At 41.7% G+C, this 15,000-nt stretch overlaps 1 protein-coding gene across 1 annotated transcript in view; it reads left to right on the top strand.

Moving 5' to 3' along the window:
• LOC113822205 (GTPase-activating Rap/Ran-GAP domain-like protein 3) overlaps window positions 1–15,000 on the top strand; it is a gene marked incomplete in the record, with an annotated part of 672,275 nt that overhangs the window by 520,354 nt on the left and 136,921 nt on the right. Inside the window, 1 exon segment of the mRNA XM_070136675.1 lies at window positions 5,412–5,515. Coding sequence (XP_069992776.1) covers window positions 5,412–5,515 — 104 coding nt within the window.

Below are 15,000 nucleotides of genomic sequence, written 5' to 3'. Positions count from 1 at the left end.
TTTTATTTATCTATTTATTTTTTTGCTAATTCGTATCACTAATAAGAATAACTTTGATAGCACAGAAAGGAAAAAAAAATCTATATGCATTTGTTTATATACCAAGTCTCCTCCTTCCCCATCTCTCTGTCTCTCTTTTTCTTCTTCATTTATTTCATGCTCTCATTTTCCTCTTTAGCCCCTTCCTTATGCTCCTCCTCTTCTTTCTCTTCCTGCTCTTCCTTTTTCTTCTTCTCCTTGCTCCCATTCTCTTTCTATCTGTCTCTATCTTTATCTATCTATCTATCTACCTCGATCCATCTATCCCTATCAATCTATCCATCTATCTATATATTTTTATCTACCTATCTATTTCTATCCCTTTGTCTTTATCTCTCTCTCTCTCTCTCTCCCTCCCTCCCTCCCTCCCTCCCTCCCTCCCTCCCTCCCTCCCTCCCTCCCTCCCTCCCTCCCTCCCTCCCTCCTTCCCTCTCTCCTTCCCTCCCTCTCCCTCTCTCCCTCTCCTCTTTCTCTCTCTCTCCTCTAGTCATACAAAAAAGAAAGACAGCGAAGGGGGGAGAAGGGGGGGGAGGGGAAGGTGGGGGGGGGTTCATTTAGAGACGAATTCAGAGCGTGGAGTTGAATATGCAGCTTCTGAGGCCGAAATTGAACGGATGTCGCGAGCGTCCTGTGTCTCGACTTTCATGCATTCAATTGACTAGCATCGTAGCTTCGACAGATACGTGTTTTTTTCTCTCTCTCTCTCTCTTTGTGTGTCTCTCTTTCTCTATTCTCTTTATTCTTGTTTCTTTGGGTTTTTCTATTTGTGTTTCTCTCTTTTTCTATTCTCTTTCTTCTTTTTTCTTTGTGTTTTTCTCTCTCTGTCTCTGTCTTTCTTTCTCTATTCTCTTTCTTATTTCTTCGTGTTTTTCTCGCTGCGTCTCTCTCTTAGTCTATTCTCTTTCTTCTTTTTTCTTCGTATTTTTTTCTCTCTCTATCTCTCTTTCTCTATTCGCTTTCATCTTATTTCTTTGTGTTTTTCTCTCTCTGTCTCTCTCTTTCTTTTCTCTTTCTTCTCATTTCTTCGTGTTTTCTCCCTATCTCTGTCTCTCTCTTTCTCTATTCTCTTTCTTCTTATCTCTTTGTGTTTTTCTCTCTCTCTGTCTGTCTTTCTCTTTCTCTATTCACTTTCTTCTCATTTCTTCGTGTTTTTCTCTATGTCTCTCTCTTTATTCTCTTTCTTCTTATTTCTCTTTTATTTTCTTTTTTTATTGTTTTACGTCTCTGTTTATTTATTTCCTTGTTTGTTTATTTGTTTTAATGCTTCGTTGACTTATGTTATGCAATTCAGATCAAATTCTTCATTTCTTTGAAGGTAGATAGATAAATAGACGAACGGATAGATAGTGAGATAGATAGACAGACACGTTGACAGACAAAAAGACAGACAGACAGAGTACGGAAACATGCAGACCGATGGATAAAAGAAAAAAAAACAGCCAGACAGACAATGAGAAAATAGAGAAAGAGAAAGAGAGGAAGAAGACTCAGCAAATCTTGAAACAGCAAGTCCCAACTTTATCAATTTCCCCGTCCCATTCTTCTCCATAGGATGAGGAACTGCAAGAAGATCGAAAAAAATACAATTCAATCTTCGAACAGTATCATAAAAGTACAATCGTTTGTTATTGTTGTTTCTATCCATCCCTTCTTCCTCTTATATTTGCACCCATGGCAAAAAAAAAGAAAAAAAAAAAAAATCTTCGAACAGCATCATAAAACTACCATCGATTGTTATTGTTTTTGTTGTTATTGTTGTTTCTATCCATCCTTTCTTCCTCTTATATTTGCACCCATGGCAAAAAAAAAAAATCTTCGAACAGCATTAGAAAACTACCATCGCTTGTTATTGTTTTTGTTGTTATTGTTGTTTCCATCCATCCCTTCGTCCTCATATTCGCACCCATGACAAAAAAAAAAAAAAAAAAATCTCGAACAGCATCATAAAACTACCATCGTTTGTTATTGCTGTTGTTGTTATTGTTGTTCCTATCCATCCCTTCTTCCACATATTTGCACCCATGACAAAAAAAAAAAAAAAAAAATCCTCTTGTAGTCATCACGTCCTGCAAACAATAGGAGCGAAATACACAAAAGATTCTGTGGCTGCCGTGTCTGTGGCTGGTACTTTTGCACGACTAATGTTCGCTTTGGTCCCATTCTACTTTCCCAACGCGTACACAAGGCAGAGAGGGAGAGGGGGGGAAGAGAGAGGAGGGAGGGAGAAAGAGAGAGGGGTGGGGAGAGAGAGAGGGGGGGAGGGAGAAAGAAGGAGGGAGAGAGAGAGAGGGGGGAGAGAGAGGGGGAGGAGAAGAGAGAGAGAGAGAGACAGACAGAAAGGGAGAGAGAAAGTAAGAGAGATAGAGAGAGAGAGAGAGAGAGAGAGAGAGAGAGAGAGAGAGAGAGAGAGAGAGAGAGAGAGAGAGAGAGAGAGAGAGAGAGAGAGAACAAAGACAGATAGAAAAGAGAAGAGAGAGAAAAAGAAAAAAGACAGAGAAGAAAAAAGAGAGAGAGAGAGAAATAAATAAAGAAAGACAGACAGAGAAGAGAAGAGAGACGCAGAGAGAGAGAGGGAGAGAGTAAGAGGGGCGAGAAGATTAATGTTACAGTCACAGTTGTAGATTTACACTCGCGTGTGTGCGTGCATGTATTGTTATCATCAGTATCATTTTTCAGTATCACATTCATAATCATGATTTCTACCTCTTTCAAAATGACCGCATCTTTTTATGTATGGTTTTGCCCCTCTTGCATACACGAGAAGGAACAAAAAAGAAAAAAAATGAAGGCACATCAGCTGCATATTGTAATCCAGTATAGTCCTTTTGATTTCTTTCCCCTCTCTCTCTCTCTCTTCCTTTCTCTTTCCCCTTCCCTTCTCTTCCCTCCTCCTTCCTCACTATCCATCCCATCCCGTTATTCCCTTATCTTCGTTTCCTCTTCCCCTTCTCCCCCTACCACCACCACTACCTACCCCCCCCCCTACCCCCTTCAGCTTCACTTCTTTTCAATTCCTTCCAAACGGTTCCTCCAACTCACTTCAGTCCAGCTTCTGCCTCCGTTTCAACTCTGTTTCAGTCCCGCTTCAGTTTCGCTTCAACGCTTCTCCAACCTCACTCGAATACCCGTTTCAAGTCCCGCTACAACCCTATTTCAGTCCCTATTTCTAATCCTTTTTTAGTCCTTCCCTTCGCTTCACTCTTGCTTCAGGTTCTATTTTAGTCCCTATTTCATCTCCTCGCTTCGGCTTCACTTTTCTTGCTTCGATCACTCATTTTCCCTCATGTTTCCTTCCCTATTTCAGCCCCCATTTTAGCCCCTACTTCATTTCCACTTCATCCCCCCCCCATTAAAAACTCCCCCCCACCGCCCACCCCCGCGCCGAGTCGAGCTTACTTCAAACCCCTTATTCCAACGCTCTTCCACCTCGCATTTCATCTCCCTCTTTCACCCTACATCAAACCCTTACTTTCCCACCCTGTCTCAGCCTACCAGTTACACCCCCGCCCCCACTCCTCCTCCTCCTTTTCCTCCTCCTCCTCCTCCTCCTCCTTCTCCCCCGCACCCCTACCCCCACCCACTCCCCACCATCCCTCTCTCACCCATTCAGCCCCCTTCACCCCACCCCCTACCTCCTCTTCTTCCTCTTCCTCCTCCTCCTCCCTTCACCCCTACCCCCACCATCCCTCTCTCACCCATTCAACACCTCTCCCTCACCCCCTACCTCTTCCTCCTCCTCCTCCTCTTCCTCTCCGCTTCATCCCTAACCCCTCCCCACGTCCCAAGCCCCTTCACTCCCCCACCATCCCTCTCTCACCCATTCAGCCCCTCTTCACCCCACCCCTACCTCCTCCTCCTCCTCTTCCTCTCCGCTTCACCCCTACACCCCCTCCCCACACGTCCCAAGCCCCTTCTCTCCCCACCATCCCTCTCTCTCACCCATTCACCCCTCCCCCTCCCCCCTCGCCCCCCAACCCCAGACTCGTGTCTCCCAGGCCAGCGAACACCAAACAGAAGCGTCCCTCTCTCTCTTTGCAGCAGCAGCAGCTTCGGCAAATACTTCGGGAAATGTTTAGACGACGCCTTTCCTTGTCTGCTAAGTTCGGTCTGTGTCAGAGGAATGACTGGGTTTCTTCCCTTTTTTTCTTTGTCTTTTTTCTTTTCTTGTTTTTTTTGTAGGCTTTTTTTTGGGGGGTTGGGGGAGAGGAAGGGGGGGTGATGGAGGAGGGGGGCGAGAGGTTTGGTTTAGTTGATTAGAATTTGATTTTTTTCTTCTTCTTCTTCTTCTTTTTCTTCTTATTATTCATCTTTTTCCTTTTTTAAAAAGTTAATGTCTTAACTTTATTTTTTTTATTAATTAATTTACAAGATCCATTTTCTTCTCTTTCCATTCATGGTTTGTATATTAGCATACTTCCCATTTACTAATTTATCTATTTTTACCACTATCTACAACAAAACTATGCGACAATAGACAAACAAAAGCGAAACAGATATAAAAATAAGTTCTGAAAATAAAGACCAATAAAGGAAACCCATTAAACCCGCAACGATATATTAACGATGCTAATCCCTTCCCCCCTTCCCCCTATTCCTCCCCCTTCCCCCCTTTCCCCCTTTCCTTCCCCCCACCTCTCTTTCTCCTCATTTCTCCAGCTGTTAAAAATGTCCCCACCAATCTCTCTCGAAAAGTGACGTAAATGTTCACAAAATGTGCCAGAGATACATGTCCCGTATGAGAACGAGAGGCCGGCTTGGCATTCACTCACGCGCACTTGCTATTGACAATTACTTTGACTCTGGCAATCAAACGAATTTCTACGTTTTGGGAATCCAATAAATCGTTTTTTTCTTCTTTTTTTTTTTGGCTTTTCTTTTTCTTTTCGAGTCTGATAAACCTAAGATTAAGCCAGTGATGGGTGGAAGGGAAAGTATGTGAAAATGTATTCGCTTTTGATTTGTTTCTGTTCCCTTTCTCGCTTTTATCTCTCTCTCTCTATCTATCTATCTATCTCTTCCTCTCTCTCTCTTTCTTTCTCTCTCTCTCTCTCTCTCTCTCTCTCTCTCTCTCTCTCTCTCTCTCTCTCTCTCTCTCTCTCTCTCTCTCTCTCCTCTCTCTCTCTCATCTCTCTGCTTACTTCCTGCTTACTTCCTCCTCTCTCTCTCTCTCACTCATTCCTGCTTACTTCCTCCCTCTCTCTCCCCTCCCTCTGCATACCTCCTTCCTCCTCCTTCCTCCCTCTTTCCTCTTACATCCTCCCTCTCATTTCTCCCTCCCTCCCTCCCTCCCTCCCTCCGTTCCTCCCCTCCCCTCCCTCCAGCCTGCAACTCAAAAATGACGTTTCTAACTCATCTTTTTCTCTCCTTCTCAGGTGACATGACGGGTCGACACTCCGTCTACACGATTTATGAGGGACACGAAATTATGTTCCATGTGTCGACTATGTTGCCGTTTTCCAAGGACAATAAACAACAGGTAAGAACACGATAGATATTTTGTTTTTATTTGTTTTTCTCCTTTTCCATCATTATTAGATTTTTTTTTCTTTCTTCCTTCCTTATCTTTTATTTGTCTTTTCATTATCAGTGCTCTTGTTATCGTCATAAATAGTAACATCATCAGTATCGTTATTCTTATTGAAGCTTTTATCATCATCATCATATATCTAATCAATTATTATTATCATCCATGTCATCATAAATATCATAATTATTGTCGCTTTTTTGGCCGTAAGATGTGGACAGGTAAGACTGTTTAGAATATGAGTGAAGAAAAAGATTTGAGATAATCTATTAATTGACCGACTAATTGATCTTTTAATTAAGAATTTATGAGATTCTTATGGTTTAGTCAAATAGACAAAGGGACGAGAGATATTGTCTAATAATAGTGATACTATTTAAGAAGCATTTAGCATCAATTACAAGAATAGGGTTGATGAAAACCCGTAAAAAAAACACACACCCCAACCACTATGTGCGTTTTGAATACATTAATTAGTATGTGTGAGCGTGTGTGTATGTGTGTGTGTGCGTGTGTCAGTTCGTGTGTGTGAGTTCGTGTGTGTGTGTGTGTGTGTGTGTTTATTCTTGTATGTGTATGTGTGTGTGTGTGTCAGTTCGTGTGTGTGTGTGCGTATGTATGTGTGTGTGTGTGAGTGTGTCAGTTCGTGTGTGTGTGTCATTGTGTGTGTGTGTGTTTGTTTTTGTATGTGTATGCGTGTGTGTGTGTCAGTTCGTTGTGTGTGTGTGTCAGTTCGTGTGTGCGTGTGTTGTGTGAGTGTGTCAGTTCGTGTGTGTGTGTCATTGTGTGTGTGTGTGTGTGTTTATTTTTGTATGTGTATGCGTGTGTGTGTGTCAGTTCGTTGTGTGTGTGTGTCAGTTCGTGTGTGCGTGTGTTTGTGTGAGTGTGTCAGTTCGTGTGTGTGTGTCATTGTGTGTGTGTGTGTGTGTTTATTTTTGTATGTGTATGCGTGTGTGTGTGTCAGTTCGTTGTGTGTGAGTGTGTCAGTTCGTGTGTGTGTGTGTGTGTGTGTGTGTGTGTGTGTGTGTGTGTGTTTATGGTTGTATGTGTGTCGGTTCGTGTGTGTATGTGTGTGTGTGTTTACATGGTTACACGTGTTGACAGACTTAAAATCCGCGGGCAACATTCCTGATTTCCACTGGGCTCTCTGCTCCCCAATTTCATTATCGTAATATCTGTCCCTTTCTTTATCAACCGGTCCCCTTCCTCTCCTTTATAATGTCATTCAATTCCACCATTTAGAGCTTTGTCTTTTTTTCTCATCTCCCATCTTTATTCCATTTTCCCTTCGTCATCTCGACCATCTTTATTTGTATTAGCTGACTTTATCATTAGATATTTCATTATCGTTTAATTTATCATCATTTATATCATCATTATAATCATTATCATTATTACTATTAGAATTGTCTATACCATCGCTGTTAGTATCTATATCATCTTAATCGTTATCTATATTATCAATATTATCTTCAGTGTCATCACTATCTTTATCTGTATCATCACTTTTTCTATATCCATTATCTTTACCGCTATCTCTCTCTTTCTCTCTCTCTCTCTCTCTCTCTCTCTCTCTCTCTCTCTCTCTCTCTCTCTCTCTCTCTCTCTCTCTCTCTCTCTCTCTCTCTCTCTCTCTCTCTCTCTTTCTCTCTCTCTCTCGCTTTCGTCTCGCTTTCGTCTCCTCTTTATTCTTAAATTTTGTCGAAGAGGGGAAAGGGAAAGGAGAAATTTAAAAGAATTAGAGAATAGGGAGGTATTGAAGGGGAAGAACGAATATTAGAGAGAAATCAGAAAAGGGAATATGAAAATATGAAGTAAACGAAATAGGAAAAGAGAGGGAGGGAGAGAGAGAGAAAGAGAGAGAGAGAGAGAGAGAGAGAGAGAGAGAGAGAGAGAGAGAGAGAGAGAGAGAGAGAGAGAGAGAGAGAGAGAGAGAGAGAGAGAGAGAGAGAGAGAGAGGAGGAAAGGGAGAGAGAGAGAGAGAGAGAGAGAGAGAGAGAGAGAGAGAGAGAGAGAGAGAGAGAGAGAGAGAGAGAGAAAGAGAGAGAGAGAGAGACAGAGAGACAGAGACAGTGAGAGAGGGTGAGGATGGAAAGAGAAAGAGAGAGAGAAAAGAAAAGACAGAGAGATACAGCAAAAGAAAACTAAAAAAAAAAAAAGACAAAGAAGAAAAGAAAACAAAAGTATAGAAAAAAAGGCGGACAAGTATAGAAAAAAATAGAAATAGTAAGGGAATAAAGAAGAAAAAAACGATCAAGTATAGCGAATAAGAAGAAGGAAAAAAAAGGACGCGAATCCATCCCCAGGAGGGCGTGATGGGATGCGCTCCGCCCGCCCGCCCATCTTGACAGATTCCCGAGGATTTTGCGCGAATATTTGTGAAGCTGTCGCCGACGCCCGTCCGGAATCCTTAGCCGACGTCACTCTACATCTTAACCTGGAATACATTTCACGGCTGAGATCCCGAGGGGGGCGGGGGCGGTCAGTGTCTGTCTGTCTGTCTGTCTGTGTGGTTGTGCGGTTCTCTCTCTATGTCTGCCTCTCTCTCTCTCCGTGTTTGGATGTATGTATATATATATATATATATATATATATATATATATATATATATATATATATATATATATATATATATATATATATATATATATATATATATATATATATATATATATATATATATGTATATATATACATATACATATATATGTATCTATCTATTTGTATATATATATATATATATATATATATATATATATATATATATAGAGAGAGAGAGAGAGAGAGAGAGAGAGAGAGAGAGAGAGAGAGAGAGAGAGAGAGAGAGAGAGAGAGAGAGAGAGAGAGAGAGAGAGAGAGAGAGAGAGAGAGAGAGAGAAAGAGAGAGAGAGAGAGAGAGAGAGAGAGATACAATGAGAGACAGATAAATAGATAGATAGAGAGAGAGACAGAGAGAAAGAGAAAGAGAGAGAGGAGAGAGAGAGAGAGAGAGAGAGAGAGAGAGAGAGAGAGAGAGAGAGAGAGAGAGAGAGAGAGAGAGAGAGAGAAAGAGAGAGAGAGAGAGAGAGAGAGAGAGAGATGGATAGATGAGTAGAGAGAGAGAGAGAGATAAATGTGTATATTATACAGCTAGGTAGAGAGACATACACACATTCATATATATACGCATTAAGTGTGTATGTGATGTAGGAATGTATGTAAGAAAGAAAAAATAAACATATCTCCCCATCTCCAGGGAATGTTATAAGTTTTCTTGCTAGAACAAAGCCTTATCGCCTTTCGCTATAAAGACTCAAGTTAAAAGTTGCAATGGAACGGCAGACAATGGAGGGAATGTCAGGCTCTCGTGATAACGTTATTAAGGACACTTCGTTGCAATATCTACCCTTTTTACCCTTCGGAAATATTACGTTCACACTTCCGTAAACCCATAGAACGGGGTTGAATATACCGTAAAAGATCCTCCGAGTATCTGTAATGGTTGCTTATGTACTTATATGTCTCTTGTATATTAGCGATTCAATCTTTGAAAGTCAGTTATATAAACGATTTGTAAACCCTTACTTTACACTTATATCCTAATCATTGAGTATACTGTAATAGATCATCCAAGTATCTGCAATGGTATTTAACTTATATACTTATATGTCTCTTGTATATCTATATCAACTTGTCTCTTGTCAACTTGTCTTGTCTCTTGTATATCTATAGTTCCAAACATCCCTGGAAGTCGATATAATTTGTACTCATATATCCTACTTATATACCATACGCTATAGACCTCCAGCAGAGACATTCGGAAGATTCACAGTGCAGATTTTACTCCTTCCACACATTCATTGATTAAATCTGCACTGTTTACAACCATTCTGTTTACGTCAGGGCTGTTGACACCAGAACCACCGTCGCTTTTCATACATTCAGGCACCTAATTCCATTACTCAAAGAATTCATAAAAGTTCACAATACCGCTAATTCTCCTAAAGTCTTTAACTTCCTCTTTTTCTCCCTCCTTCTTTTTTTTCTTCTTTCTTTCTTTCTTTTTTTTCTCATTCTCGGACCATTTAAAGATTTTTTTTTCTCAAGACACACTCTTCATTTGGAAAGTTTGTAATCTCGCATAGTTGTGTCGGCTTGCTGTTCTTGGGAACTTTGTGGGGTCGCCTCGAAGACTGTGTATTTCGTGTGTTTATCTTTTTTTTATTATTACTGGCAGATAGCTTTGTGTTTGCTTAGTGAGTGTTAAGAATTATCTCTCGCTCACACACACAAGAACGCATACACACATACATGCTTACATACATACACGCATAAGTACGTACATACACATATACCCTCGCAAAGATACGTACATACACATATACCCTCGCAAAGATACGTACATACACATATACCCTCGCAAAGATACGTACATACACATATACCTTCGCAGAGATACGTACGTTTACAAATATACGCACATGTTAATAAGCCATGTCCATTCATGTACGCGTGCAAGGAGATACGGGCGCGTATTTGTATGATCCGTGTATATTCGTGTACGTATGTGCGTACGATTCATGTATATTCGTCTACGTATGCGCTTGTGTGTATGAGCGTATATCTCTACGATCCGTGTATGTTCATGTACGTATGTGCGTGTGTGTATGCACAGGCGTATATCCCTATGATCCGTGTATATTCCTGTACGTATGTGCGTGCAAGGTCTATGTAAGCATAGACCTTGTGTGCGTGTGTGTGCACGGGGGTATATCCCTGCGATCCATGAATCTCCGTATACGTACGTGCGTGCGTGTGCATACGAGCGCATATCCCCACAGCGTATCTTCCTATACGTATGCGCGCGTGCATATACGAGCAACGTCCCCCCCCCCTTATACCCCCCCCCGCCCCCCCCCCAGGTCGAAGGCGCGCTGATAAGAAACCGGCGGGCGGCCGAATGAGCCATGAAGGGCGGCCGGGCGTTGCGCGTGGACCCTCGACCATGAACACTTGCCTTTGCCTGCTCTTTCCCCTTCCGCGTGACTGACTCGCCTTCAGCATGCATGGTCAGGTCACCATCCGCCTGAGCATGACCGATTGATCCTCTACATGGGTGGAAAGATTTTTTTTTTTTTTTTTTTTTTTTTTAGTTTCATTGTTATTTACTTCTCGTTCTTCCTGTCTTCTTCTTCTTTCTCTCTGTTGGTTTGTGTTTGTCTCTGTGTTGATATTTCTCTTTGTCTATTTCTCTTTCTCTGTTTGTCTGTCTGTCTCCCCATTTCTCTCTCTCTCTCTCTCTCTCTCTCTCTCTCTCTCTCTCTCTCTCTCTTCTCTCTCTCTCTCTCTCTCTCTCTCTCTCTTTCTCTCTCTCTCTCTCTCTCTCTCTCTCTCTCTCTCTCTCTCTCTCTCTCTCTCTCTCTCTCTCTCCTTTTCTGTCATTCTCTCATTCTCTCTTTCACTTTTTGTCCCTGCTTCTGAGGGAGACGTTGAGAAGGAAAAATCATAGATAAAGGATCACACGAGAATTGAAAGAAAGGGGAAAGAGAGAGGAAAAAAAAAGGAAAGAGAAAGAGAGTGATAAAACAATGATTTCAGTGGAAGAATAAAAACCCTTTCTCTCTGCAATTAGCACCCTCTTTTCCTTTCTCCCTCTCTCTCTTCCTCCTTTTCTTCCTTCCTCTCTCCCTCTTTTTCTTTATCTCTGTCTTTCCCTTTCTCCATTCCTCCCATTTCTCTATGTCCCTCTTTCCTCTTCCCTATCTTTTTATCTGTCTTTCTCTCTCCCGTTCTCTCTCTCTCTCTCTCTATCTATCTATCTATCTCCCTTTCTTTCTTTTTTCTCCTTCTTCCTTTCTTTTTTCTCCTTCTTCCTTTCTTCCTTTCACCCTTTTTTCCTTTCTTCCTCCCTCTCCCTTTCTCCCACCTTCTCTCTCTCTCCATTCCACCCTTATCTCTCCCCCTTTTCCGCTCTGGCACCCTTCTCCCCCCCCCCCAATCAAGGATTTATGAATATTCAGCATCTTACGGCAGAGAGGCAGACAGATGACCTTAGCGTGGTACTTTAGTCTCAATAGGAAATCATTAACTATGGAAAAATGGTTAGCCACAACAGCTTGAGAAGATGAGGGTGGGGGTGGAAGGGTGGGGGTGGAAGGGGAGGACGGGTAGGGCTGGGGAGGGTGGGGGTGGAAGGGGAGGGTGGGTAGGGCTGGGGAGGGTGGGGTGGGAAGGGGAGGGTGGGTTGGAAGGGGAGGGTGGGGGTGGAAGGGGAGGGTGGATGGGGTGGGGAGTGGTGGGGGGTGGAAAGGGAGTAGCGGCGGCAGCTGGGGGAGGGTGGGGGTGGGAAGGGGAGGGCGGGTAGGGTCTTGGGAGTGGTGGGGGTGTGAAGGGGAGGGTGGGGTGGAAGGGGAGGGCGGGAAGGACTGGGGGAGGGTGGGGATGGAAGGGGAGGTAATGAGTTATGAGGGGAAGAGAGGGGAGGGCTGTGGGTTTTAAAGAGGGGAAGGTTGTGGGGTTTAGTAAAGAGCGGGAGCGCTGGGGGGGGTTGATGAGGGGAGCGCTGTGGGGGTATACAACGTTGAGGGAATTGGTGGAGATGCGTTATGGGGGGAAAGAGGGGGAGAGGGAGAGCAAAAAAAGAGAGGGAGAGAAGGAGAGAGAAAGAGGGGAGGGGTTGAGAGGAGGGCTTTTGGGGAGAAGAGAGGTGGGGGAGGCAGTAAAGGGGCTTGGGGGTGGGCGGAAATGAGGGAAGGGTAAAGGGATTTAGGCGTTAGGGGAAGAAGAGAGGACTGAGGGGTTGGGGAAATGGGTGGGAGAGGGTTAAGGGAGGCTTTGGGAGCAGAGAGGGGAAGGCAAGGGGGTTAGTGGTGGGGAAATGAGGGGAAAAAGTCATGCTCGAGGGTTAAGGAAAACAAAGAGAGGGCCTAGGAATGGGGACAATAAGGAGCTGACTAAGGCATTTAAGAGTTTGAGAGTCGAAGGAGGAGGATAGGGAAAATGAGAGTAAATTGGAGGGTTAAGGAACGTGGATAGGCCAAAAGGGTGGTGAATATTGGGGGAAAAAATGTTAGAGCTAAAGGGTATTCGGGGAAAAGGGAGGACGATTTAGACAAGGGGTTGTGGAGGGGGGGGGGGAGGGACGAAAGGAAGACCAAAGGGTTGGAAGGTTAGCGGAACCGAGGAGGAAAAGGAAAGGGGAATGGGCGAGGGAAGAGAGAAAGAAGAGTAAACGACAAAAAAATAAAGAAAGCGTTGATCTGGAAGGACAGAAGAGGGGAAAGGGGAAAGAAAACAGGCAATGGATACGAGGAAAAAGGAAATATACGTATAGTGTAAAATCGTCGTACCTACGCTTATATCACTGTATCATATCACATATACCATTCCTATTATACTTAGAATTATCTTTTAAACTCACATTCTGCGCTATAAACGCATACGCACTCATCATCTATCATTTTCCACCCTTTTTTTCGTTTTCATTTTTTTTCTAAGTTTCCCCTTCTTGTGTGTCACGTTTTCTTTTGTATCTCCATTTTCTTTGTGGCCGGCCCTCAGCTGCAAACGGCTTCTGGTCCCGGGGTTCTTAACTGCTTTTCTTTTGTTCAACCCTTTGCGTGCCTCTCCTCGTATTTTTTCACGCTTTCTCTTTATGTACATAAACTGTGTATCTGCTTGCCTAGCTGCCGGTCTATCTAGCTCTCTCTCCATCTATTTTTTTATATCTATATCTGCATGTTTATATGTCTATCCGTCTGTTTGAGAAAAGTTTTTTAATAAATCTCGTTTGCGAGTTTTTTTCGACACGGCAGTGTATATTTATCTATATATCTATCTACCTATCTATCTGTCTGTCTATCTATATATCTATATCTTTCGACAAAGGGTGTTGATACGACAGTGTATATCTACCTATCTATCTATCTGTCTGTTTGTCTGTTTCTCTACCTATCTATCTATATCTTTATCTGTATCTATATCTATATCTTTATTTGTTTATATACCTATATCTATATTTTTATCTATATCTATATTTATATCTTTATCTGTATCTATACCTATATCTATATTTTTATATGTATCTATATCTGTATCTATATCTATATCTGTATCTATATCTGTATCTATACCTATATCTATATTTTTATCTGTATATCTATATCAATATCTATATCTATCTATCTATCTATATGCATATATATATAAATAGTTAGATAGACAGATAGAGTATATGCACCTCTGTATCTTTGCGTCTCCATTTCTCTCTCCGCCTCGTCCACCTCTTCACACTGTGTTTAAGAAGTCATATTCAATCTCCCAGGTCTTCGTGTTTCGGTTCGTTGCTCACGTACAAAGATCAGTGAGGAAGCCTGGCGATTCTTCGTTCTCCCCTCTTCCCTTTTCTGTTGCTTTCATTAGCCTTTTATTTTTCTTTCTTTCTTTTCTTTTTGTCTCGATTTTTTTTTTTTTTTTTTTTTTTTGTCTCGATTTTTTTTTTTTTTTTTTTGTCTTTGGTTCGCCCTCCTTTCGTGTGAACTTTTAGGATATTTTTGTTTTGTTTTGTTTTGTTTTTGTCTTTTTTTATTTCTTGGTTTCGCTTTTGTTTGTGTGTTTTCATTGTCTTTTATGTTTGGTTTACAGTAAGATTTTTCTTTTTTATTTGTATTGCGGTCTCTCTCTCTCTCTCTCTCTCTCTCTCTCTCTCTCTCTCTCTCTCTCTCTCTCTCTCTCTCTCTCTCTGCCCTCTCTCTCTCTCTCTCTCTCTCTCTCTCTCTCTCTCTCTCTCTCTCTCTCTCTCTCTCTCTCTCTCTCTCTCTCTCTCTCTCTCTCTCTCTCTCATCTCTCTCTCTCTCTCTCTCTGTTGATGTGGGCGAAGAAGGGAGAAGAAAATCGCCTTTCTCGTTTGTATTTTTTCTGTGAATTGTCTTGTTTCCCCTTTCTCCTTTATCCTTTCATTATCTCTTTCTTCTTATTCCTTTTCTCCGTTTTATCATCATTATCATTATCATTATTATTATTGTTGTTATTGTTATTCTTATCATTATTATAATTGTCATTATTACTATCATTATTATTTTCACTATTGTCATTATCATTATCATTATTACTCTTATCATTATCATCATTATCCAACGTTATCATCTTCTTTATTACTTGATTAGATCATGTCGCATTTACCTATTTTCTTTTTTCTTTTTATTTCTATTCCTACTAATGATAATGATTTTACCAATGGAATAACGATAAGCCTGATTATGGAAGCAATAGCAACGATAACGACAAAATCACATCATCAACGAAGATAAAAGTTCCAACGATCGTAAGAAGGACTATAACGAAGACGAAAATAACGATGGTTAATGATAACGACGAGAAAATAATGAATATGATAATGAAAGTCGTAAGTCTTGTGGATTCCTCTTCTCTTTATTCTTCGGTATCAGTTTCTCTTCCTT

The sequence above is a fragment of the Penaeus vannamei genome, chromosome 22 (genome assembly GCF_042767895.1).
Source record: "Penaeus vannamei isolate JL-2024 chromosome 22, ASM4276789v1, whole genome shotgun sequence".
NCBI lineage: Eukaryota > Metazoa > Arthropoda > Malacostraca > Decapoda > Penaeidae > Penaeus > Penaeus vannamei.
Note: the sequence above shows the minus strand (reverse complement) of the source record. Positions and strands in the feature narration are given on the sequence as shown.